Source organism: Halichoeres trimaculatus, unplaced genomic scaffold (assembly GCF_033239565.1).
Source record: "Halichoeres trimaculatus isolate MK-OKI-2021-1 unplaced genomic scaffold, fHalTri1.1 fHalTri1_scaffold_14, whole genome shotgun sequence".
Lineage (NCBI taxonomy): Eukaryota > Metazoa > Chordata > Actinopteri > Labriformes > Labridae > Halichoeres > Halichoeres trimaculatus.
In genome coordinates this window covers 24,070,666-24,098,491 of record NW_027437192.1, presented here as the reverse complement: position 1 = coordinate 24,098,491, position 27,826 = coordinate 24,070,666, and the positions used below count along the sequence as shown (strand labels likewise).

Genomic DNA, 27,826 nt, shown 5'->3' with positions numbered 1-27,826 from the left:
ATTTTTGGGTTACTCAACATTTCAGCCATCTTCAACTTATAGGAAATTCAAGTTGATCTTTGATTTGTCTGATTTGCTCGTGTGGATTTTTAAACTGATTGTTGACCCTTCTTTTTTCACTTTGCAGTCTGCTGTTTTTACTTAACAAAAAAAAAAAAAAATCAACTTTGTTTCCTCTCTTCCCTCGATTGAATTGGAGAGGACTCTAATAGGAAGATTTACTACTTGAAGTCATTGTCAGTCTGGTTATGATGATTTATGAGGCATTGGCATATGATTTAATGGGCTAAGAGTGACAGCTGGTAGATTATTTGACAAGGAGTCAGATTTAGGCTTAGACTTATTGATTTTGGGAGATTGAGGAGACTTTTTGGACATGCTAAGCTAATATTTACAAAAGCTCAGTGCCTGAGGCTCCTGATGGTAAGTGTACTTTTAGAAACATTTACAGACACATTGACAGGTGTTTTACAGGAAGCATGTCAGCTGTGAATGAAATGGTGCTGGAGAAACATTCATGCTGATTGATTGATTGATGATAGACGGATGGACAGAGGGACCAAAAGTCACAGATGGAAAGAGCTCTCTCCTCCGCACCTGGTATCTGGAGCATTCTAGCATCTGTTGCTCATGGTTGTCTTGGCAATGTCCCTGCTCTTGTCCAGGTGATCAAGCTGACATTTGAGGATTTTGACCTGGAGCGAGGTTATGACACCCTGACGGTGGGAGATGGCGAGGTGGTGGGAGACCAGAAGACCATCTTCCATGTGTGAGTGACTCCTTTGACCTCCATCTTCTTTCCTTTAATCTCCCCACAGCTGTCTAACTTCCCTGGCTTTTGTTCCACACCGACGTCTCTCGCAGTTATTTTCTCTTTTGCTTCTCGTGTTCTTTTTAATCATATTCCGTGTTTTGCCCTCTCCTTCCTTTTCAACTTTCTTCTTTTTGGCACACGCGCCTCTTCTCCTCCTCCACTTCCTTTCAGCCAGCAGCTCTCCTCTCTCTTCCCTTTACCCTCCAGCTCCAGCCTCTCTCTTGTGCTGTTTCTCTTTCATTTCATCACCACCTGATGCAGCAGTGCATGAAAAATAGATGCTGCACCGCATTGTCAATCATTGCTCTTTTCAGTGTTAAAAACAAGATCAGAGCAATGTGGCGCCGCATTGCGAACTGCATATTGATGCCCCCTAATGGAGTTTGCGCTAGCAGATGCTCCATAACAATTCACAGGATGTTGTTATTAATTGTGCTGAAATTTACCACCTTAATAAAGTTTTTATAGATCAATTTTTACGCTAGGCTGCCTCGGCTGGGTGAGAACAGGGGGGAGGTTGGAGATAAATGAGGGAGAGGTTTGTGAAGGAGGGGTTGGTTGATGAGGAAAATCTTGCTTTAATATTTTTGTGTACTCACACCCCACTCTTTTTCACATCCTGACTAGAGACTAAGCTTTTCAATTAAGAACTCCTTTCATCCTTACGGACGTCTTTATGGTTTGAAAGTAGAGTGAGTAATTCTGTCATTGCACACAAACAAACTAGAAACAATTTAGGACCAGAGGATTTACTGCAGCGATCAGCACAGTTTAACTTTGCACCGTATTTTTGTGACTCAGTGGTGCAGGCAAGCGTGAGCAGGGAGGAGGGAATTATTTTTTGCCTTACTTAAAGGTCAGATGGATGTAACCCTACTGCAGCACAGCCATAAATGTGGTAAATGGATTGTACATTATTTTCATCTCCTTCAACTGGAGGGAATTTCTGTCAGGACACCGTCTCGTATTTACAAAAACCATGAATAAACCCAATGATGGCCTTGTGTCGACAGAAATGATTTTTATGAGTCAACTTTCATTAGGCTACAACAACACAGTGCCCCAACATTTCTCCATATCTAAAACCTGTGTCCATAAACTTAAAGATAGAAAATGATCCTAAAGGAGAGTGTAGGTTTAATTCAACACAAATGGATATTTTCTGTTAATTATATCCATATGCAATACGTAAGGTTGCATGATTTATCGATACCAGTGGCGGCTGCTGGTCAGTCAAGGAGGGGAAGCTCATTTTTTTTTCCGCCTACATCATGAATTTGTTTTTTTATTTAAACGTAAATTCTACCCTCCGTGTCAGCTTGTTATTAGCTGGAGCTGCTACATGAGACTACGACAGGCTGTAAGTGTGAGTGACAGGGGGAGAAGCTCCACAGCTGTAGCTGCTTATTGGTGAAAAGAGAGAGCATCTTTAAACACATTGCTCGTCGTTTTTAAGAAAGGTAAACTCACTGGGGATTGATAAAGCCTCTGAATCAGTCCAGAACAACTTAGTGTACAACTCAGAGGATGCTCAAGATCGCTGACTGGCTCATTTCACTGTCAATCAATAAGGAATTCGGCCTCAGACAGATCATCCAATCATTATGCAGAAGCCCAGCGTCCAGGCCAGCCCACTGCCTCATAGACCCCCAGAGACGCTGAACGTCTGATGGGCGGGACAAAGCCCAGCATTTATCCAATGACTGTCCAGTTTTCACAGTGGAACAACCCACTCTACGCTTCCCCGCTAAAGTCAGAAGATGCTGAGCATCCCACTGTGTTAAAGAGCTGAGACGCTGCGGGGGATGAATGAGAAGGAGGTGGAGCCAGTTACCTGTGATAGGTAGCTGATTCTGAACAAAAGATTTTGGCAATGAAATGTACACAAATGTACACAAAGTAGAGCAATTGCCACTGATCGAGTTGATCAGTGAGAAAGTTTTGATACCCCCTGTTATCATTTAGTAAAAAAATACCACGTGTTTTAAGATACTCCAAGGCATTTTATTCGTCTGAATCAGAGACATTTTGAATCAGGCAACTTGTGAGTCTGCAGCCACCGAGCTGAGGAGTGGGCGGAGACTTGCTCGCTTTCCAAAGTGTGTGTGTTGTTATGAAGTTAGACAGTGAGCCTGTATTATCTCCGTGCGTTGATGCATGGCTGTTTTCAGTCCAACAAAGTTGTTAACGTTAATCTTAATCATCCAATCTCGTGCTGACTACCTCACAGTTTGATTTCTTAAGATGCATGTAAACATACTGATAGAGTTACATACATCAGTTTCAAATTCCAGCGCTCCTGTGAACCGGCCACAGCTTGTTGAAAAAGCTGGTGCATGGAGCGATATTTGTCATTACTTTACTTACGAAACCAACAGTTTGTTTGACAGATTCAAACAAGGCGCCAAAACACAAAAGTCAAAGAAGTGTCAATTACTTTGTGACAAGCAAAGTAGTTCATCATGACTTGAAGATGACACGACAAATAATCAGCGCCATGAACACATGAGCTGCATGGAGCATACGCAGCCCTGAGTCATAAGCTGTGTGGTGCTTTCTAACGCTAACAATGATAGACACCTATAGGAAACACTGATTATTTTACCTGCTCATTACTGTACAACAATGATTTTTTTTTCTTGTTTTCTATTTAGTTATATTGTACATAAGTGTATACAACTGAATAAATTGTCAAAGCACAATTTAAAAAACCTCCCTTAGGCCTAGACACACAAACAGATGTCAGAAAAATCAGCACTGACTCACTTGAGGCAGCCTTCCCTTTAAGCTGCTCATTCTATTCATTTCCTAATGCTTTAGGTTTTGCCATGGTATTGTTTAAGTATTGGTATGGAGATATTTAGGCAGGTATCATATCGAACCATAATTTTGGTATTGTGACAACACTAGTCATACATCAAACATGTCACAAAAAATTAAATAAAAATAAATAAATTTCCATTTAGTCAGTAATGAGAGAAGAAGGGTTTCTTCTTGGAAATGTTGAATATGTAACGTTCCCTCCCAACGTGCACACACTTGCAGGAGCATATGGTAACCAAGACAGCAGAGAGGATTCCACATTTCCAGACACTGCTTTCCTGCTACACCCACCATCCTCCAACCGCCATCACTAAAATTACACCCCTTAATCATTTACTCTGCAGCTACACACTTCTTAATTAGAGCTGGGTGGAATTACTACTCAAATGGATTAAATTACTTCTGTGGCATTGACTGATTTCGCCTTCATTTCCCACTTTCTTGTCTCCAACTGTTTTGAATTAAAGGGTTAGAATAAAAAAAAAAAGGTTTCATAGACTCAAATTGCCTGCAACTGTTTCTTAGCACATTTCTCTGATGAGGAAAGTGAGATAGTTTAATATATAACTTTAGGTGTTGTTTTGCTGCTTGTATTAAAGTTTTTAATGATGCTCTGGAAACGGGGCCTCAGGCTGTCAAAGTGACACCAAATTCACTGCAGGATGTACAAACACTGTTTATAATAAATGAAGGAACTGATCTTTGTTCCACAATTAATGCAACTTGCTGATATTATATATGTAGCACAAAAAAGATGCATTAATGACCATGTATCTTTCAAAACACTGATGTATATCTTTATTTTGCAGCTTGTCTGGTACAACCACTCCAGACCTGGTGGTCAGCACAAGCCACCAGATGTGGCTGAATTTCAAAACAGATGACACCAGTGGCTCCCTTGGCTTCAAGGTGTCATATGAAGGTAAGGATGATGTTATGTGCTGACTTTTTGACTGCCCTTTAAAGTAAGTTTTTTTGTTTGTTTTTTTTTTAATTCCTTTTGCCTCCATGGAGTAAATGACATTTTTTGGTTGTGACCCTTGTATACTTTTACTCACTTGCTCAGGGCTCTGATAAACACATTTCATTTGAGCTGACTCCAGCTTTGCTCACCCTGAAATAATCGACCTGTCTTAGAAAAAAAAGGGGGTCAAAGATGCTGAATCAGTCTCATCTGATGCTTTTGTACCAAAGCTTGATAAAGACCAGATAATGGCCTCTCATATTACTTGTTGCTATATTATTATTATCCTCTTTTGTGGTGTTGCACACATCCCACATTCACAGCAAAAATAAAAATAAATAAAAAAGACAGGTATGTGCACTGGCAGCTGGTTAAATTGAAAATATGTCATCATCAGAGTGAGTCAGCACCACATCTTGATTTAATAAATGGAGAAAGTTGTATATACGACATGATTGTTTTGGTAAAACTTGCATATAAAAGCATGATCCAAGCAATGTGTAACCGAAACAATCATGTGGATGTTAGTTACAGGAGAATCAAGTGAAGCGGTGCTAGCTCTGCTAACTTAAGCTATGTGTCACTTCAGAACATTGCTTCAGGGATCTAACCAGAAAACACACAGTACCAAGAGAAGCCCTGAACTGCTTCTTTTAATGTTTTCAAACCAACCATTTGTGTCGTATCTAATGCCAAACAAGGCAGGACAAAAACAATTCAGGCACTTACCTGAAAAATCTACTGGTTTACAACTGTCCCTTCAAGTTTATCCTAACTACATATTCAACCAACATAATTTGATTAGCTCAGAATATCAATGCATCTATTTATCCTATAGACTGAGCTGCAGTGTGCGTCTGTTTTGCATTTTTGTGCCTGTGTGTATGTGTATGTGTGTGTGTGTGTGTGTGTGTGTGTGTGTGTGGCTGCATGCACAGGGAGTTCTGTTTCTAAGGAAGCCTGCCTTTTTTCCTCTCAGAAGCACAGTGAGTCTTCTCCCCTGCCCACAGATACTTATTTTTCATCAGTAAAAATAACAGCGAAAGTGGAGCAGCATGCTGAAGCAAAGTGTAATTAAAACAATGAGTTCTACTTAATGAAGGGGAAGAAACGCTTTGAACCACTTCACCTCCCAGATTGGAGCACCCCAAAATCTCATTTGCATTCTCAATTACTTGTATTTTAAGCTCGATCATCGTGCAATTGCAAACACAACCAGACCAATACACATTTTACCACCTCACTCGTATGTTTGAGTGTGGGTTACACATAGCTGTGCTCTTAATGGTTCAACATTCATTGTAATGCTGGCAGGCAAAGTAAGCTGTGATAAATATGAGCTGGCCTGAATCAATAAGCTGTGAAAACACTGAACTGGAAATATGCCTTAATATGTTCATAATAAAGGATTTCTACATACCTAAATGCAAATGCATGCATCTGCTGAACTGTGAGTAACAATAACAGGAAATAATAAAGGTCACTGTTTTGTTGTTGTTGTTTTTTAAGCCCATTCAGTCTGGAGAGTCTAGAGTACAAGTATATTTTAGAGAAATATTTGCTGTGCTTATCTATTCACAAATAAATAAGTGAATAAATAAATAAATACATGAATAAATAAAAATCCAAATATCAGCTTTATTGTGGCAAAAAGAAGTGTGTAAAATTTTTAATTAATTACTTATTTAAAAAGACAAAAAATATATTTAAATAGAAAATATAGAAAAATAATTGGTAGCTCTATCTTGCTCATTTGATCTTGCCTATTAAACAACCAGGAATATTAAAAAAAAAAAGCAAGAGTCCAACATTATGTTTACTTTGATAACACATTACAAAATAATTAATTAATTCATTAAGAAAGGAAGAAAGAAAGAAAGAAACAAACAAACAAACAAACAAACAAAGAAAGAAAGAAAGAAAGAAAGAAAGAAAGAAAGTTACATTTCACATCACAATGCTGGTTAATAAATTAACATCAACTCAGAAAAAAGCTTGCATGAACATGCAGGTAGAAAGAAGCTTTAAAAGGTAATGGTATTACAACATCTTGTGGTCCTAGACAGGAGGAAGGAAACTTTTCTGTTTGTTCACTGTTACGTATCATCACATTATTTGCCCTGATCAATAATTTCTTATTGAGCACTCACTTTATTATTTTATAAAAAAATATGCCTGTAGTTTGCATCATATTGTTCATCTGGGCAATGGCGTAAATAATCTACCATTTGAAACAATTTACCTTTTGTTGAGTGCCCCTTGTGGATACGGTCACTGCTGCTATGCTGAACTTTCTTAATTAAGTCCTCCTGTCACTTGAGGCTCTGGGAGAACGCTGAGTAGATGATCGTGGTAACATGTATCTGAGCTCCGTTTCAATGCTTGGATTACGAAGGAATGTCAAACGGAGAGGGACAACAAATGTGCCATTACATCTCCTCCTTTATTCATGAGAAGCAAATGCAGTTTCATTCACTGCTGCCAGCTTTTTCAGACATACATTCACAAACATGTTTTACAGCTGAGATACACAAAAACACATGTTCACAACCCCCCACACACATATCAATGGGCTCTCAGCCATTGTTTTTGTTATCAGTAAAGGTCTTATTGCAGATACCCCAGAGGGACTGTGTTTCTCAGTCATTCTAATACATTGACACACAATTGATTATGTGATTGTGTGTGTACTTTATGCCTTTGTATATTTATGTTAGAAGGTTTGTGTCTCTTATGGCTTGTTCTTAAATATGTTGAGTTTTAGACACTTTGTTCCTACATGTTCCTTTATATCCCTCACTACCTCAGCTCAAACCTTGCTTTTAGCTTTCCCTGTTTTAAGGTGACTTTCATGTAAGATCAATGAGTTGTCTTGTGAACGAGGCTGCCTCAGGACAGCCATACATCCAAACAGCAGTAAGCTCTAAATATGTGTTCTAAATGATGATCATCATTAGGGCTGAATATGGATTTATACCCAGCATCACCCCTGGTGCGGTTTAAAATCGTATTAGGCCCTGCCATCATTTCCTGGATGGATGAGCTTATTCGCTCTCTGTGTTCTCCCATCCGGATGCCTCGATAGGATGCCTCAGCATTCCCATCTGCAATCTGCAACCTCGGAAAAGTAGGGAGAGGAGTGAGTAAGAGAAAGGGGCATGTATAAATCTTGCGATAATGAAATTGGAGTGTGTGTGTTTTAAGAAAGGAGGTTGGTCATGAAGGTGTGTGTGCACTTGTGTGTGAACTAAAAGGGCTAACGTCAGCTACCAAATGCAAGTGTGAGCGTTTGTCACACAGCAAGAGGAGGAGGAGAGTTCAGTTTAGGAGAGAAAGAGAGCAGAGATGAGAGTTTGTTGCATTACTGAGCAACATTTGGGAAGCTTAAGGGGACAGTAGAAGAAGACTACTTTGAACAAAATTTAATCAAAATCAAAAGAAAAGCATGATGACAAATTTAATGTCAAGACAGTAGAGCTTGACAGGTTGTTATATCATCATAAGTATTTGTTTTAGCTCAGGTAGACAGTAAAAACAACTTTGATGCAAAAACCAGGGTGGACTGACCAGATGTAGGAATCTCTTGGATGTAAACATGTTAGATTGAGGACGAGCTCTTAACATGATGGTGTTTGCATTGATTGTGACCTCATGCAGCCTCCTCAGCTGAGTAGAAGACTTACTCTAATGATCTGGTTGATCCAAACAAAGCCCAACAAATGAACATTTTTTTCTGCTACATTGCACAAGTTTCTCTTTTAATATCACCAGATTATAATGCTTAAGACAGAAATCTGAACCGTAAACAATTGATTATGCATCACCCTGAGCTGGCGCATGTAATCATAATCAGCAGATTGAAGCAAGAACAAACAATGTACCCCACTGTCCTCTTGCCAACTCACAGGACAAGAGGTTGTTTCATTACTTCGGCAAAGTATAACCACCAAGTTTGTTAAAAAAATAAAGACCTTTGGGAAAGTGGCATCAAAGTACTGTATCTCTCTGTTTGTTTTGATTACATTTGAGATTTTAAATCTTCATGCAGCTTCTTTTTATGCAGTTGAATCAGGTCAATATCTGCTGGAGGCTACAGCCAGTAGCAAGCTTTCATTGGGGTTTCTTTTCTTAATAAAGATATATCTCAACTAGTTTTAATGTGCTGATTCATGACGCTGACAAATAAATATTTTTATTCAAGGTAATAAAGAGGTCAACAAGAGTTCACAGAGCTAATTAAACTTGCAAAAAGTGTTATTTGGATACCAGGAGCAGCTTTTTCTCTCTGTATAACCAGCATTCATGATTCTCTGCCAGATGAACAAAATCTGATGATATAATCATTTTTGCAAAATAAATGCTTTATTGTGTCTTCAACTCTCACAGAAATTGACCAAGGAAGTTGTGGAGATCCCGGAATCCCAGCCTATGGCAAGCGTGAAGGGACAGGCTTCCGCCACGGAGACAGACTCTACTTTGAGTGTCTCCCTGCCTTCGAGCTGGTGGGGAAGAAAAACATCACCTGCCAGAAGAACAACCAGTGGTCAGCGAAGAAACCCAGCTGTGTTTGTGAGTTCTTGCAGGAGCACAACACTACTCCAGTGGGTGCATTAATATGCGTGTTTGTGCAGATGAGTCGGAGAAGGCTGCATAATAAACGGTCAGATTATCCCAACAGTTTGCCTGTGGAGGCTCTGGATTTGGAAACAATGGGGGCACTTATTAGTTAATTAATGCCATAAAAGACAAATACATAGAGCGGGAGAGGTGCAAGATGAGGGGGGAATGAATAGAAGGCTGACTATGCAGATAAAGTGCGCTGTTATTGACAGAAAAAGGAGACAAATATAAACAAAGTCACTGAGCTGAATGAAGAGAGGACGCTGGCACTAAATGCTGTTTGGCCACACAACCCTGGCAAACATTGTTTATTTAATTAACATTAAACAAACTGTTTTATCAGTGTAGACACAATGCACGGTGAATGTGTTTGTCATTAAAGCTGATAACTGACAGATCTGCACAAAAGACCCAAACGCACAACTCAAGGAAAAAACAAAGTCCTTTAATGAAGATACGGTCTCAAACTAAAAACACAGAATCACAGCAACTTTGGGGCAACTTGAGGGAAAAGGAAACAAAAATCACAGCAGTGCTGGAAAGAACTAGCTCGAACAGAACACACAGACAAGGAGTTTTCTGGAAACACATGACTTGACGATCTGGCACAGGACAAGAATAGAGTAGAACAGAGTAAAATAGAATAGAATAGAATAGAACTTTATTGTCATTGTAACAAGTACATCGAAATGGAAGTCACAGCAGCAATTAAGAAAACAAAAGTAAGAAAGTGTTTAGAAAGTGCAAAAAGGTCCATAAGAAAATAGATGATGACAGCTTGTCCATCATACTCCAGTTCAGCCAGCCTCCACCTCCACAGGGTCAAGGACTGAGCTTCTTCAGCAGTCTGTTCAGTCTCTGTCTCCTGGATCCTGTCTGCTCACAGCAGGTGAAGCTCTTCCAATATGGCGTTGGTGTCTGATATTAGCTCCGTTAGCCATGTCTGTGAATAGCATGATGCTAGTCTGCCCTCTGGTATTCCCTCTGTTGCTGAGTTAGCACAGCTAGCTCGTCCATCTTATTGGAGATAGATCTTACGTTCCCAACTACAATGGATGGAAGGACAGGTCCATGTCGTCACTTCTTAGCTCACACCTAAGAACCAGCACATCATCCTCACCTCCTTCTCCTCGCCTTGTGGGAAGACATCAGGCCTTACACCAGTTAGCACTGACATGCTACAGGCTGCTAACAGCTGAGTTCACATTTAAACAATGCAGCCATGGTTACATGTAGGATCTCCAGACAAACACAGGAGAAAAAGTAGTAAAAGTATCACTGAAGCCACAAAAAGTTTGGTGTCCATGACCAACAAATGAGCCATACAAAGTAATGATCCACTTCAAATACAAAGATTACGAAAAAGAGACAAAAAAATTACAAGAAACGGACAAAGAAGAGAGAGCTGCTGCAAAAGGCAGCCATAGCCAACAGGGTGGCGCCTAGCAAAGGGAGACACAGACTTTTATAGAAGAGGTAATGGGGCACAAGTGGAAACAATGAAGGGCGGGGCTCACAATCACAACGGCGGGAAAACATGAGGACAGGAAGTAAAGTAGCCTGAAATGAGAAGAAACAAGATGAAAAAAAGACTGATATAAAAAGTGCCAACTTAACATAACTGACGAGACATGACAATAATGTTTACATGTTAATGTGTTTTGTTTGAAGCAAAGTTGAGTCTTACTCTCTTCTTAATGAACTTTTTTTTGTTGTTTATCAAAATTGTTTAAAATCATTTTGAACCATGGACTTATATTCTTGTGCTGAGCTGTAACGTACATGCAAAGCTGAAATAGAACAACCTTGTTTCTCATGGAGTTCTTGTCTTCAAACCAGACCTCGCCTGGGTTTAATGGACCATTTTGGGAAACAAGTCAATAGATTCCCATGCTTGGAAGCTAAACTAATTAGCAATGAGAAACATAGCTTTGCCTTGTTCAAGGCTTTTTCCCATATCTCAAATATGTTTAGAATCTGATTATCAAGCGAAGTCGTGAGATTTTTTCAGGATTTGAAGGACTGCTGGGTTACGTCACAGGAACCCTAGAAACTGAAGCACAGCACTTCTCAGCAGTGGCCTGCTCGTCATTTTGGAAGCAGATCTCTAAGTGAAGAATGGCTCTATCACAGATGCTATTTTGAAAATGGCTCCCAACAAAAGCTCATGGCTCTTGAGTGATGCCAGATCACCTTGAACAGAGCGGAACTGTGGGCTGGCTTTGTACCTGGAGACGGCTACCTCTAGCTACTGAGATCATGCTATTGTACAATTTCCTTTCAAAGACATCCGTTGAAGAGATTGGAATCAAGTGACGGCCTTGAGGGTTTTCAGGGATTGATGCCTTCTCATAAAAAGCTCAGCACATTTAGCCAAGGATTGATTGATTAGAAGAATGATCTCTTTCTTCAAGGCTGGGGCCTGATCTTCTTCACTATCAGGTTGCTTTTCAAACAAAATGTTACTCCATTTATTTATCTCTTCTAATTTTATGAAGGACAAATGGTTCACTTTTTATGAAATAAACACATTTTCATTTGGTGTTATTAACCCCTTACTGCCTAAATTATTAATAATTATGAAAATAGATTGTTCTATGTGTTATTGCATTCTTACAGATGTTGAATTAAGTGGAGATTGTAAATTTGAGTATAGTACACACAATATGTATAACTAAGTCATATTATAGACATATAGACATGAGAAGTTAATCTCCTGACCAATAAATTGTGGCATAGTGGATCTCATAAGCTCTTTGGTTTGTGTAGAATATGAATAAATTGGTAATAATGAGATACAAAGGTCATTTCAGCTGCATCTAGACCTGACTGGGTATGTTGCAAATTTGGGACAACAGGCATCAAGGGGTTAAGACATAGATAAAAAGAAGTTTTTATGCTTCGTAACTGCATTTACGATCCAACCCTATCTATATTTAAAGATGGAAACAAAAGGAAAAAAGAGGAATTTGTTTTACATACTGGAGCACTTTTATTTTGGATTCTGTGGTTTATCAGGCCAGGCAGTCTTAGAGCCAACAAAAGTAAATTGAATATTTCTGATATTTTCAGTCTCTATATACCATTCTCATGTTTTCTCTCTTTTTTTTTTCTCCTGCTTTATTTTGTATTCTCTCCCATTCTAACTTTCTTTATCACTTCTGCAGTCTCCTGTTTCTTCAACTTTACCACACCTTCCGGGGTGCTGCTGTCTCCAAACTACCCTCAAGAGTACGGCAACAACATGCACTGTGTGTGGCTGATCATCACCAATCCTGAGAGCCGTATCAATCTAGCTTTCAACGACCTCAGCATGGAGAAACAGTTTGACTTCCTCTCCATCAAAGATGGGGGAAAGGTAAAATGAAATTTTGGGCTGATACCGTCAGATATGTTGAAAGACTTTCTGAGCAGCACATTTAATGAGTCATTGTGTGTACGAGTTGAAAAATAGCCCTGTACAATTAGGTGCACAAGCTCTAAAACCCTGCCTGTCAGCAACATTGGACTTTATACAATTTCATCTACTTACCTGTAGGGGTTGTTTACACTTTTATTCATCTCCTTTTTGTTCATAAAAGCGTTGGTCTTATCTAAAAAAACCTGTATCTGCTCTCACCAGGCTGAGTCACCCATCCTGGGAACCTTTTCCGGTGATGCTCTGCCTCCTTCTTTAACAACCAGTGGTCATGTGGCCCGCCTGGAGTTCCTGACTGACCACACCTACACAGACAGAGGCTTTAACATCACCTTTACGAGTGAGTATTGAATGTTTCTTTTAAAAGAGATAAGGGGAGGTCTTTAAAGCTTATCATGAAAGTGTGCTTTTCGCTGGATGTTCTGTAATACTCTGTGCATGCAAAGGGAGTCATGAATCACCTGCTGTATCTGTGCACCTGTCTTCTCACAGACTCTTTAAACTCTTCCACCCATCACCAGCACATTGCTTACACGCACAACCTCATAGAGAAATGACAAAAGCCCTGTCTGTATTGTCTAAATAGAAGCTTGACATCTAAATAGAGCCTAAAACAGTAATGCAGCATCGTACCTGACAGAGGCATTGCAGCAGCGCTCATTATATTCTATTCTAGGTCGCTGCTGACTTCTGAGGAAATTCCAGATGGCTTTTATAGTCTGACGCAGTACATGTTGGCTGCTTGTTGGTAAACCTATTTCATGCTTATACTGTACCGTGAGTTTGGCAGCAGGCTGTTTGCATTTATTACGTTTACACAATTCTGCTATGAGCTGGGTCTTTACATTCTTTCACATCCCAGAATAAACATCATCGTACAGAGTGTCTCACCATAACCCTTTCAAGCCACAGAGCTATTTCACAGATAGTAAGGGTGCCGTTGGGAGGTTTGACTCAGTAAGTCATGTCTCTAAAATTAGCTGCAGTGACTCACTTTATTAAAGCAATAAAATGTTATTTTTACTTTTACAGTTTGCAGCTTTCAGCTGGACCAGTGTGGAGCTCTCGCTAAGCTTACCACAATGTTTTGGATCTCTCTACCCTTGAGTGCACCAAGAATATATCTTCTTTCTAAATTATTACATGTGCTATTTTTTTAGGGAACCAATATTTGGACTTGACATTAGGCCATACATTGTTTAAGTCAGAAATTTATCAAACAGAAACCCTAACATTTTCTTGGACTTTTTTTTTTCTCTTTTGACTGACTCTTCGCAAAGGTATCTGCCCTGGTGTGGGTTAGATCAGTAAAACCTGATCCTGTTTAGCTGCGCCCTGCTTGGTAGGCGGTGTGTAAGCCGGATGCTGATAGCCCCACTAGTTACATAATAGCGTGACGGCATAGCCATCACAGTGTGCCCTGCACTAATAAATCCAACAAAAAAAAAAAAAATTAAAACGGTAAACAAAGAGCAACGATGGAAGACATCCAACAATTTTTCTTCTTTGTGATTGGCATGTGGCTCTTTGTTACAAAGCGGAATAAAGCTTTAAACATGGCAGGATTATATTTTGTTCTTTATTGCTGCGGTCATCAGGGATGGGTACCTTTCACATTTGAAACAATACGGTACCAATGCCAGGTACCTGGTAATCGGTAGGGGTACTCAATGGTACCAATTTTTGGTACTTTTTTTGGCTGTATGCGGTAACATAAATCAATTTGTTTAATAATGAAATACATATTTTTCAGTTTAACATATTTCTTCTTCAGTATATAACCTTGCAATGCTGTGTTCAAGTCCAGTCACAAGGATGCATTTAGGTACCTAAACATAGTACCTTTTGATTTCATGAGAATCGGTACCTAGTTCGGTACCCACCCCAAGCGGTCACACAGGAATTGACGATTCTTTCAACTAGCAACGGACTGTAGTGTTTCCAGCTCCACCTTCTAGGGTGGGTTTGGTAAGTCTGGCTCCCCAACAGAAAGGCAGCAAAAAGTGGGACAGTAGAGGTTGGTATTTTCGGGGACCTGTTGTCAAAGGATACACCACAAAAAGTGTGCCATACGGAGAAGAACCAAACTGAACTACTTAAGACCGTTTTTTAAAATGTATTTATTTAACCTTAATTTAACCAGGTTAGTCCCATTGAGACTAAAACCTCTTTTTCAAGGGAGACCTGGCCAAGACAGTCAGCAGCAAAACACAAAGTTACAGACAGGCAGCACAAAAGAGACAAAGCACAGTCAATTATAACACAAGATAATGGATAAAAATCATGTTCTAGGAAACAACTTTTCAAACAGCCACGCTAAAACACTGACATCTTTTAGAACCTGCCTCCATGTCTTTCATTTTAGATTCAAAAAATTTAAGGACACCAGCATATTGAGCTTCAAGTCATCCCAAAGACCCTTTTCCCAATTTCTGTCTGAACGTTTAGGACAGGGAGCATAATACTGTCCAGTGCTTTTCTGCACAATAAAAGCACATGAACAGTGGGGAACATAAAAGTGTACCATAGTGTGAGCCTCTAGGTTACCAAACTGAACATTTTTGAGATTGTGTACTTCAGCTAATTTACAGCTGGAGGTAATGGGTAAAATAACCATAGCGTGGTAGTGGTGATATGGAGTATAATTGTATACTTTGCTGGTGCTGAAATAAATTTTAGTGCTCAGCCAACCAAAATGTTATTTGGCCATGGCTCTAGATGATTTGCAAGCGTATCATCATCACAACCCAGGTGCTTCTGTGAAGCCACAATGTGGGAAACACATGGTGTCTAATGCATTAATTAACAAGTTAGATGAATAAATAAATAACCATCGAAGCGTGGAGAATTAATGTCAGAAGCAGTTAATTGGAGATGACGGTTAGTTCCTGAGAACAGTGTCATCTCACTGCTTGACTGTTTTTTTTTTCAGGGGGTTGTGGGTCTTAGCGGACAACTTCCATCATTCATGTTTATTAAAGACATGCCCAAAATGCATTGAGGGGATTTTTGGCACGTTAATAAATAAGATGATCGTGATGGATGAGGTGTGGCTGGCACTCTGTTTGGGTCCAATGGGTACAGAAAAAGGATTCATCAACACCTACACGTGTCACCTCTGTGTGCATGTGTGTGTACAAGAGCGAGAGCAGGAAGAATGAGAGAGGGAGATAGTGGCACAGGTGATGTATTTGTTTACACGCCTTGTTCCAGGGTCATGCCTCTTCTTGTGTGACTGTATTTCTTAGTGTCTTCTCTTCCTGATTCCTTCTTGAAGTTTCATTCAGAGCCCTGATAGATAAAGGTTTGAGAGCATATGAAAACATTTTTCCCTGTTAGTTTCCTGCACCTATCATTCAGCAGTGTCATCTGGTGCTGATGATCTGCATACTGTGGTTTCCCACACTGTGGAGTCACTGCAGCAGAGAGAATCAATATGACTCACTAAGTGAAACAAATTCCTCTTGTTAAATGCTGGCTTTGCTAAATGCTGACAGTAGAAAAACAAAGTTTTGTTAAGGAACTTTAGACATTATTTCGGAGCCTCTATAGAAATTAGCATAACTCTATTGGAAATGCAAATACTATATGGGTTTGTGTCAGATGAATTAAGTGATTTTTTTTCTTTCTTGTGTGCTCAAACCTTTTTTCTTCCAAATTTGAAGTATTTTTTTACTTTCTGTTTTTGCACAGTCATGCACTTTTAGTACTTTTGACCACCTTGCTAACCTCCAAAAAAATAACCTTGACCTATTAAAACATTCCTTCCTTTATACTGACATGTCTTTTCTTTCTCTGTGTGTTTTCAAAAGCCTTCCGCCACAACGAGTGTCCAGACCCAGGTGTGCCTGTAAATGGGAAGCGCTTTGGTGAAAGCCTTCAGCTGGGCAGTTCCATCTCTTTTCTCTGTGAAGAGGGCTTTGTCAAGACCCATGGCTCGCAAACCATCTCCTGCATCCTCAAAGATGGCAATGTGGTGTGGGATAACGCAGTTCCTCGCTGTGAAGGTGTGTAGACACTGCATTTGCTTTTTAAGGATGGAGCCCCTGTTTCTTTTACTGACACATTTAGAAGTGTCGAAAAACAACATATATTTGGATTGGAAATGTTTTTCCCATGGCTAATTTGGATTGCACCAAAGGCCCTTCAAGCATCACATATACAACACAGGCAATACAAGTATAAAGCAACACAATGGAGCGTGGATGGTCTGGTAGTCAAAGTTTTGCTCCTTGAGGTTCACCATTGCGTGGGTGACCTGGGTTAGAATCAAGCCTGTGTCCTCTTTTCCGTATGTCACTCCCCACTCTCGCTCTGTTTCCTCCTCTAGCTGATTTAAGGCACCAGAAGCCAGACATAAATAAATAAATGGAAAAAAAAAGAAACACAATTTGATACCTATAACTTAGTTAGATAACTCCCAGAAACATGTGATAATGAATATAAAACATGATTTTTAACAGGGGGTTATGAGACAAAAGGTCACACAGTCCTGGGTCTTTAGTGATAGCCTTTGATAGCCTTAGTTCTAGTTACACTGCTTTCAAATAAGAAAATAAATCAGTGGGATTTATTTTGAAATACTTCAGTCAGGAACACTCTTTGTCATAGATTTGAACAATTTATAACCAAATGATATTGGCATTTTTGTTGGTGTTATAGCTCTGCTTTTCATAGTACTCCTTGAGTTAGCCAAGGAGCCTGCTCAGGCTTTCCAGGGAGTGCATTTCAAAATCCCCTACATGGGTAAATGCATACAAACATACAGACTCAATAGGATATATACGTAGAGACTTGGAGTGGAGCAGGTGATGCTTTCACAATAGCATCAGAGTGGTGGTTAGCATAGGTAGTAGCAGGGATTAGTGAGAGTGTAAATGTTTGAGTACACCATGTCAGATGATAACAGCTGGGCATGTGACTTCAGTGTCCTGAATGAACTCCATTAAGATAAAGTAACATCTTTAATAATTATATTGTAGGTATTAGTAAACTGGATAGCTCAGAAAAACACAGCAATTATTTGGGTCTAAATAGTTTTGGAGGGACTTTGGTCACTGAGGGAAGGTTTGCCTAAGCTTGTCTGGTTCAAGGACTGCCCCGTGGTCTGGAAAGTTTCATTTTTGATTAGCATGGTGCTTAATCTGTTGTGACTTCTAGATGTTTTTTAATTAGCCATTCTTACTAGGATTCAAGTTCCACTTTCGGTAGAGAGAAACAAAATTTATGAACAGATTTTAATTTGATGTATAATACAACTTGCTTCGACAGTTCTTCAACATTCAATCCAGATACTCACATGAGGTTTTAATAAGAAGTATGACTGATAAAATTATGTTGATGATCACTGTTTAGATATAACAGGGTCGTTGGTGACAGGTTTCTTTTGAGTGTTTGAAACTTGTTATTACTGAACAATCTGTTGTCCCCTGACTCAGTTCTATCCAATCAGAAGAGCTCATAAATAGGCGTTAAAGCTCTGATAAACTGAATGTTAACCCCGAGGTTCTTATTCAGTTCCAGTGTAGCACATCAAGCACAGACACAGATAGGACTCTGAGGGGCCAAATCAGGTCCTCTATTCATGATACGCAAAGGAGAAAGCATTACTAAAACATGTCACTTCTCCCTGTGTGCCACAGCAGCTTTGTATTCCTGTGGGACCATCTATCATACCACTGCGTTTGTAGCGTAATGCGTTTTATAGATGTCCTTCAGTATGCTGAGTTGGCTGATTAAATCATTCCACTTCAAAGGCAGCAAGGAGCTGCCACTGTAACTAAGCCCTCCACTGTGCCCCTGTGTTCTGGTTAAGGATAGGCAGTTAAAGAGATGCATGGCAAAGTGAGCAGTCACAGAGAAGACGGTGCTGCAGAGGGCTTGATGTGCCCAACTGTCTTTTGTGCTGGCGATCAAAGATACAGCCTTTCCCCCTGTTTGATGGGACTGACAGCGGCATCTCTGAAGGAGGGGTTTGATGACAGATTTAAAGACAACAGCTTCAGGGAGGAGACATATGCACACACATGGATCCACTACAGCTCGCCCTTGCTCTTGCATGCACATGAGACAAGCACAATAACAGGCATGTTCTGAGGAGAAATGGTTAACCTTGAAGTGAGCCATCACCAATTTGCATTAGACAGACACTGGCAGTAAAAGAAATGAGATGAGCCCTGGCTGATGCATGAGATCATCCATGGACTTTGTCATACATCAGCTGGGAAAGACATGCATAATTCAATCACGATCTGCGTGTTCTCTCCTTTTATTCTCCCTCTTTCTCTCCTTTCTGTCTCTCTAGCCCCATGTGGGGGAGAACTGAAGGCTCCCAGTGGGATCATCCTCTCCCCTGGCTGGCCAGAGCTCTATAAAGAGGCCCTTAACTGTGAATGGATCATTGAGGCTCCTCCGGGCTACCCCATCAAGATCATCTTTGACAAGTGAGTCACCTGCATAGCAAGTGCTGTTGCCTCTATTTATGTATCCTTTTGTATTCATATACTATACTTTTCTCTTTCACCGTAGTTTCCTTTTCAACAGTCATGCAGCAGATCCAATAAATACCAATGTGCACCTCCAACTATGATAACTCTGTTTGCTTGATAGGTGCTACAAAGTACGCATTCAATATGTGGAGATCCACATCTGTCTTCATAAATCGATATAAACAAATACTCATTCAGTCAAAGGAACTGCAAAAGTAATCTAACGGTGTATTTGGATGTAAAGCATATGCTTCTAGAGATAGTTTGTCAAATGGAGCCGGGGCAATGAGAGAGGAGGTAATTTGTCCTGATGTGTGCAAGAGAGAAATACAGGCGTAGGATCAAACGCTACATTAGCGTTTCAGTAGGCTTATCCTTGCGAGCCCATCTCGTCCTCATCCCTGCCACAATTGCATGCCATGCAAAATGAAAACAACATAAATGTCTGTTGCTCTTTAATTTTTATGTAACATCAATAAAATATCACAAACTGCTTCATCCCAATGACACGCTTCTGAAACTAAGCAATTTAGTCATGGCTTTGAAGCTGGAGTAGCTCCAGCAACAAAGATGACACAAAAAGCAGAAGGCACTCTTTCACACACAGGTCACAGGTGCACTCACATACATGTGCCACATGTCTTGTGGTATTCTAAAACTCAGTCAGCATTACAAATACATTCCACATTTGTAGGATGTTTCAGATTCTGTTCCTCTTTAACATGTAATGTATGAATAGCAAGAGTAATGTCTTCTTTCTCTATCCTCAGATTCCGCACCGAGGTCAACTATGATGTTCTTGAGGTGCGAGATGGACGTTTTCCCTCTTCACCTCTAATTGGTAGTTACCAGGGCACCCAGGTTCCCCAGTTCCTCATTAGTACCTCCAACTTCCTCTTTCTCCTCTTCTCGACCGACAAGAGCCACTCGGATATCGGCTTCCGCATACGTTATGAGAGTAAGGGCATGGAGCTGTGCACACAGTCACTTCTTCACCAGGTGTTACTATATAGATGTGCAGTAACAGAAGGGCTCATTTACACATACTCTACAGATCCTGAAAAGAATAACTTAATTATAGTCCTGATGAAGACAAGAAAAATAAATACACTTCCTCACAGTCTGTTTCACCATCAGGCTTTAATCAAACACCTATTATTAGAAAGTGAGGGGAGGGGATTATGCTGTCAGAGATCCCTTGCATGCCACTCTTGGCCAAGCGCCACAGCCTCACATACACATAAACACCCTTTTTTCCATTCACTGGGCTTCACCCATGCTGTAAATTCAAACCTTAAGACGACTATTCTCACTTCTACCTGTGCGGGTCACACCAGTAACCTCTTGCTCTTTCTCTGCGGTAAATCTCTGCAGAGCTTCAATAATTTACTGTGAGTGCTACTTAGGCTGAAACTATGCAAGGTGGAGGGAGAAAGAGTGCTGGAACTTTTCATTGGTTTATTCCTGTTGGAAAGGGATGTTCCAATAAATAATTCATCAGGATTACTTTGGGAAAGCAAAATGCTTTTCAACATTTTTCGACCGGTACTTGACCTCCTGAAAGCCGGGGAAAATCTTAATGACAGCTCAAGAAAGCAAACTTTGATTGTATTTGTCTCATGTTGTCTTTCTTTTGTGACTCTTTTTTCCTGTTTTTCCTCTACAGCCCTGCAGCTGCAGTCGGACCATTGTGTGGACCCTGGCATACCTGTCAATGGACAGCGCCACGGCAACGACTTCTATGTGGGTGCCTTGGTGACATTTAGCTGCGAGGCGGGGTACACACTTAGTGACACAGAGCCATTAGAATGTGAACCCAATTTCCAGTGGAGCCGCCCCCTGCCTAGCTGTGATGGTACGTTTCATAATATTGACCTAGAAATGAATGGTCTTCCGCCAGATTTTCTCTTGTTCCAAAATGAGACTAAAGCCTAATTTATTGTTCTATGTTGTTCCAGACAAAACATGAGAAATTGTTCCGAGCACTTTGCTTCATATTGCATCACATTTAAATTGCTTTACAATTCTGAGTTATTATAAAATCCATATAAAATGATAGCATTTCTTTCAACTCTCCTTATTTTTTTCTTTCAAGTTTCGGCCTCATTTCATCATAAATGTTTTATATGTACGTGGTGAAATAGCCCTTTGATGTTTTCCTCTTTCCCTCATCTGTAAATGCTTTTTATATTTTAGGACAGTATTGATTTCTGCCCACTCTGTAATGGTATTGATGATACCACTCTCCTTTTTATGCTGCCTTGAAGGGCACCTCTTGTAAAACACATTTTACCACATTGTAAATGCACAGACAAGTTTTGCCATTTTTTGGGGACATTTCATGTCTTCGTTCACTTAGTTGTACCTTCTCTGATTTTGCTTCCCTGCTCTCTTCTGGTCTTTCTCCTTCATCCATCTGCTGCTGTTTCCACTGGCTCTGTGTCACCAGCGTTGTGCGGAGGTTATATCCAGGGCAACTTTGGCACCATACTGTCACCAGGCTTCCCAGACTTCTACCCGCACAACCTGAACTGCACATGGATAATTGAGACCTCCCATGGCAAAGGTTAGCCGAGAATTTCAGTGTCAACACATGCGGCAGTCAAATTCAATTTCCCCTTACAATGTCACTTCCCCCTACTGAGTGGCCTTTTTATTTTGCCGAACAAGCTGCCTCTGTAAAAACCGGAGAGCTGAGAGGCTGGCCTAAGGCTACGGCACCATGGGACGACTCTACAGTCGTGTCACCTTTGGTTGAATGCGCCTATCAAATTGACAAGGCTTTATTTGTGAAAACCTGTGCGAGAGTTTGTCTTTGATAAGTAGTCAGGGAGGATGATGGGGAATTGATGCTATCTACATTATTAAACTAAATAATGTGGGTCTTAAATATATCCTATATATATCTGTGAATTCAAACATATAGATCAACATATTTATTTATTACAAATTCAAAATTATCTGAAAAAAAACTTTTGTGTCACTTATTCAGGTTAGAAATATGTATGCATATGTAAACAGTTTGAAAAAGTAATGAAGATTTTTTTGCTTTGTCATCCAGGTGTTCAGTTTACCTTCCACACTTTCCATCTTGAGAGTCCCCATGACCATTTGTTGGTGACAGAAAACAGCAGTTTCTCCCAGCCTTTGTGGAGACTGACGGGCTCCACACTGCCGCCCCCTCTCAGCGCAGGCCTGTTTGGAAACTACACGGCTCAAATACGCTTTCTCTCTGACTTCTCTGTTTCCTATGAGGGATTCAACATCACTTTCTCAGGTAAGAGATTGATTGATTGATGGTTTGATTGATTTAGGAATCCAACACTCTTAGCTAAAGATAGAGGAAGAGCTTAAGTTCCTGCTCGCTGAGCTGCCAGTCATCGGGGAAAAGACTGGGAACTCAGTCCTTGGGAAAAGAAAAGAACAGAAATGTCAGAATTTATTCTTTTGGAGCATGTTGAGAGTTGAGGTCTTGGACATCTGATTATTGGTCACAGGCTTGGTGTGACCTTTTAATAACAAGGGTGTATCTGAATAGGCTATGGACTTGTACAATGATGTGTTGCAGGTGGAGAAATGAAATATCTTTAATGTCAAGGAAATCTGCATTTAGAACTGATGCAGAGGGAAAATTAAATTTGTTACATCAAAGGCATAACTTGTTTTAAATTAGTTGTTTAACTTAAACAATAACATTGGTTCTTTGCCTACTCTTCATTGTTTCAACTCTTCCTGGAAACCTCCCTTGAATTTAACCCATAAACATGTTCAGAGAAGAAAATGTGATTTTGCTATGATTGATGCAAGTCTATTTAATGATTTTGAAGGACGTCTATTTTACTCTATTTCACTTGTCAAACTAACGCTGCATGATTTGCAACAACTCCATACTCAATACTAAATCCTAATTTCAGCAGTTTTGGCAGTTTTTTTGCTTGAAAGACTTTATTTTGGCTGCTTTTCCAGAGATAAAGTTAGACAAGGCTTGTAGGCGTAACTTTTCTCATAGCTTTGTAGTTAGGAAACAACCACAAAGTTATGACTTTACAAAAATGTTGAAAGCTAACTGTTAGCACCTGCTTAGCTCCCCATTTAGTGCCTTAGAATGCTATTCATGGTCTGTGATTCTAAGCATTTGAGAACTTCTTTTTCTTCTTTTTTTATATATATTATCAGTTCTGAGCAAGGAAAGTTTCTTTTAAAAACTGTTTTGGGCATTGTGTTTTGGGAAATTACAGTGGAATACACGTTACATTAGTATCAGAACAGTCCGTTTTTATTTGAGAGGAGGTGGAAATGTTTTTCTTTATTGCAGCAATGTGCATTTCCTACCAGATGTGTAGCTCTCTGTCATACCATCTGTTATTGCCGTACTGCTAGCTACCTGTTCTATAATTGAGCTCAGTCCATGGTGACCAAAGCCCTGTTTCCACCAAGCAGTCCAGTTTAGATCAGTACAGTTTGGTACAAGTTGGCTCGGTTGAGCCTGGTCTTGTCTGCGTTTCCACAGCCAACCGTACCCCCTCATGGTAGGCCACATGGAAGCCTGATGCCGATAGCAGCATCAGTTAAATAGCAGTGTGACACCATAGCAGTGTGACACAGTGTACCCCGCTAATAAATCTAATAAAGAAGAAAAACTTGACACAGTAGACAAAGAGCAACGATGGGTGACATCCAGCAATTTGTCTTCCTTGGGATTGGCATGTGGCTCTTTATTATGAATCACAATTAAGCTTTGTTTCAGAGAGGACTGTGAGGAGAAATGTAGCAGCTGTCACACAGGAAGTGATGATTCTTTTGACCAATCAACGGACTGCAGCGTTGTAGCTCCACCTTCCGGGATCAGATCAGTTTACTCTGGCACCCCTACGGAAGGGTCCCAAATTTTGGGACGGCACGTCTCAAGTATTTGGGGATCTGTCCCAAGTTTAGTCAGTGGAAACGCCATAAAATGAGTGCTGTGTCGAGATGAACTGAACTGAACCACTTGGTATAAATGGGGCTTTATTTACTGAGACCTATAGAAGCCTTCTCCACTGGTCACTTGTTATGTTACATCATGTCGTCCTTTCAATTAAAGCAGTACTGTTAAAACCAACAGAAACTGTCCAAAGCACTGTACAATTTGTAGAAGACACAAAATTATAAACAGGCTGGTTATTCAAGTCAAGGAAACTTAAATGTTGACACATAAAAGTGAGATTTAAAAGAATCAACGGGGGGCAAGAGAGGCCGAACTGATTGTTTGTTACTATTTCTAGTAAATACTCAATAATGATGCAGTGACAAAGAAGAGCTGTTAAAAAGTAGTGCCTCTAAAACTCTCCATCTCCCTTTATATTAAGTATGCTCCGTGCATTACAGCTGCTTTTTTTGAGTACCATCATCTGGGTAAAATACCATAACACAATAGAAAACTTCTCTGCACTTCACACTGGTATAATTGTGGCACCAGTGTGTAGGATGGCTTTTTGGATGACAGAATTAGATTGAATAGATCAAATTCTTTGTTACTTAAACAATGTATTAAAAAATGTTGAATCTCAAAATAAGAAATGGAGTGGGACTTTGTGTGGGTGTTGTAGCATACATTTGGTAACAACATGCAGTGATAGCTTCTGTTGAAAAATGGAGACTATAGCAAAAGCACACACACAAACACACACACACTGCAAAATCCAGCATTTTTTTTTTGTCTCAGTACAACTCTAAACCCAGTAACTCAGAATCATTTCTTGTTTTTCCTTTTCAGAGTATGATTTAGAGCCCTGTGAGGACCCTGGGATCCCTCTCTACAGTACTAGAAAAGGACTGAAGTATGGAGTGGGTGATGCTCTCATCTTCTCCTGTTTCCCGGGTTACCGCCTGGAGGGTCCTGCGAGGGTGATTTGCTTAGGAGGCAGGAGGCGGGTGTGGAGTTCCCCTCTGCCAAGGTGTGTTGGTAGGTGGTCACATGTTTTATTTTGGCTTTTATCACCCCTCCTCCCTTCCCTCAGAACTCCCATCAGCCCTTTCACATTGACCCACAGATTAAGAAATGAACAGAACTGTCAGTCATGAAGACAGATGAGGTATTTCTCTTTCAGCTATTCTCATTATCATCCCTCCATCCTCCCACCTTTTGTCTCTTCATTTGGATAGCTTCCCAGAAGCAGCCTTTTTGACTTTGCTCAAACAATGAAGAGCAGCAGCTCCAATGATAATTACATTAAAGACCGATAGAGGCTTTTTTTTTCTCTCTCTCTTTTTCTGCCTGTTGCTCATGACATCAGAAATATGAAGAGCTACACCACAAAGATTGAGGTATATGAGAGCCCATAAAGCAACAAGGCAGGAAATATGTACTAATATTTTAATATGATATTCACATTAAATCATTTAGAGGTTATTTTTCTTTTCCTGTTAGAATTTTGATGCTCATTGAAAAATAAGTAGAACTAGATGGAAATAATGATGTTAGATTGACTTTCCAAGCTCATACCAGCATTGAGTCATTCTTATCTCAATATTTTGAGATTACAAATGTATTTATGTCAAAAAGATTTACATTCACAAATTCTGAGTCTATCAGCAGAGATTTAGTCCTTTTTTTTCTTACTTTGCCTCCACAAAACTCTTACTGAGGTTACTTTTTCAACATCTCCTACACCTATCTTAAAACTAACTTTTCCGTTCAGCTCTCAGGCAGTACCATCATCCCACCTCATTTTACTCACTGCATCCATTAGGTTAAAGTTCTGGGTACATTTCTGGTCATTTAAATTCTGGCAGCTATTTTCTATCGAAAACTTTGTCTCCATTTTTTTTCAGCCTTTCTGTGATTCAGAAATGGCAATCGTCAAATGGAGCTGGAATTACTGTTAATCATATTCAGATTGCATTGTGATTATGATGATGTGCCTCTCAGGATTCAGGTGTCGTCACCACCCAAGTGCCTTTCCCCATCACCTCCCCTATATCCCTGTGCATGACAGCATGAACGAATACACTCTGAGTTTCAAGCATATAGCGATTGACATGTCCTCTGCTCTCTCCAACGCCATCACCGTCTCCTCTCCTCTCTCTTCCTCCCACTCTTCCTCTCTCTTTCTCTTTTCTTTCTGCTCACACTCTTTTTCTCTAGCTGAATGCGGCTCATCCGTGACTGGCATGCAAGGGGTGCTTCTTTCGCCCAACTACCCTGGTTACTACGACAACAACCACGAGTGCATCTACTCCATCCAGACGCAGCCTGGCAAAGGCATCCAGCTACGAGCACGGGACTTCAGACTGGAGGAAGATGACATGCTTAAAGTGAGGGGGTGGGGGGGTGTTGCTTCCTCCTGTGTGTGTGGGTGAATGCTCAGTTTCTAACATATCTGTGTGTGCAGACCTGATCCTCTTGGTTTAGATGCTTCCTCCCACTTTCCCTCTGTCCCTTTCAGGTCTTTGATGGCAGCAGTAATAAGGCGCGTCTACTGGGGGTGTTCACAGGCAGTGAGATGCTAGAAACAACCTTGAACTCCACCTCCAGCTCCATGTGGCTGGAGTTCATCAGCAATGCAGAGAACACCAGCAAAGGCTTCGAATTGCACTTCACCAGTGAGTCATAAACCCACCGCTTTCTACGCTCGGTGTTTATCTTCCAGTGCCGTTTGTTTGCTCGTATCTCAGTCTGCAGCCCACCCTGCTGTCTCTGCTACATAACAACACTTATACTTTATTTTTTCCCTCTGCGTCTCATCTTTGGATTGCTCTCTTTGCTATTCTCTTCCTCTCCTCCAGGTTTTGAGCTGGTGAAATGTGAGGACCCAGGTGTCCCCCAGTTTGGCTACAAGCGGGAAGACAAGGGTCATTTTGCAGGGAGCACTGTGTCATACAGCTGTGACCCAGGCTACACCCTGAAAGGCCCTGAGATCCTCACATGCCTGAGGGGGGAGAGGAGGGCATGGGACAGTCCTCTCCCACTCTGTGTTGGTGAGTGCAGATGCTTCTTAAAGGGGCTGAAGATTATGTGTGATGACTTTTGGCAGCCATATGTGCTAACTTGGCAGATGTTACGCCTTGGTATAGGTGTTGAATACATTATGTTGTGTTCATAAATATGCTGTCCAAGTCCTTAAAATAAACTTTAACTGTATTTTAATTTACTAGAAGTATTAAACAGCATTTTACATGCATTTAAAATTTTGTTTTAGTATAAACTAGAAAAGCACTCAGAAAATGCAGACACTAAGGTCCTACTTTAATGTTATACCCCCTTTCTGCAGTCTGTCTGCTACAATCTGGTGTTAGTTGTAGGTTTGCATGATAATTTGTTACATGACAGTGTTTGATTATTATAATGACCTAGTACTTATTTCATATTCTGGATCTTAGTATCCAGGATATTGCCAGGATCTGGATCATACTTTTAAATCTGTCAGAAATTATGGTGAACTTGTCTTGTGTTGTTCTGCAAAGCAATCTGACTATTCAAAAAAGTTGTGGATCCAGACGGTGAACCGGATCACCTCCAAAATTTAATCACTTCTTCCTTATCTCATTTTGAACATGTCCTGAAAATTTCATGAAGATCCGTTTGTTACTTTTTGAGTTATGTTGCTCACAGACAGACAGACTCTCCCAAAAACATAACCTCCTTGGTGGAGGTAATTAGACTTATTAGCGATCCTTTCACCAAAACGGAACACCACCTGATGTAATGTTATCCACTT

At 40.3% G+C, this 27,826-nt stretch overlaps 1 protein-coding gene across 1 annotated transcript in view; it reads left to right on the top strand.

Annotated features, from left to right (window-relative positions):
• Window positions 1-27,826, top strand: part of csmd2 (CUB and Sushi multiple domains 2) — a 280,511-nt gene that overhangs the window by 157,546 nt on the left and 95,139 nt on the right. The window contains exons 11-25 of the mRNA XM_074686270.1: window positions 666-769; window positions 4,447-4,559; window positions 8,988-9,170; window positions 12,389-12,579; window positions 12,844-12,979; window positions 16,452-16,646; window positions 18,944-19,082; window positions 19,898-20,085; window positions 20,794-20,982; window positions 21,577-21,693; window positions 22,189-22,404; window positions 24,883-25,071; window positions 26,254-26,423; window positions 26,555-26,711; window positions 26,895-27,086. Of these exons, the coding sequence (XP_074542371.1) occupies window positions 666-769; window positions 4,447-4,559; window positions 8,988-9,170; window positions 12,389-12,579; window positions 12,844-12,979; window positions 16,452-16,646; window positions 18,944-19,082; window positions 19,898-20,085; window positions 20,794-20,982; window positions 21,577-21,693; window positions 22,189-22,404; window positions 24,883-25,071; window positions 26,254-26,423; window positions 26,555-26,711; window positions 26,895-27,086 (2,479 nt within the window). The remainder of the gene's footprint in view (window positions 1-665; window positions 770-4,446; window positions 4,560-8,987; window positions 9,171-12,388; window positions 12,580-12,843; window positions 12,980-16,451; window positions 16,647-18,943; window positions 19,083-19,897; window positions 20,086-20,793; window positions 20,983-21,576; window positions 21,694-22,188; window positions 22,405-24,882; window positions 25,072-26,253; window positions 26,424-26,554; window positions 26,712-26,894; window positions 27,087-27,826) is intronic.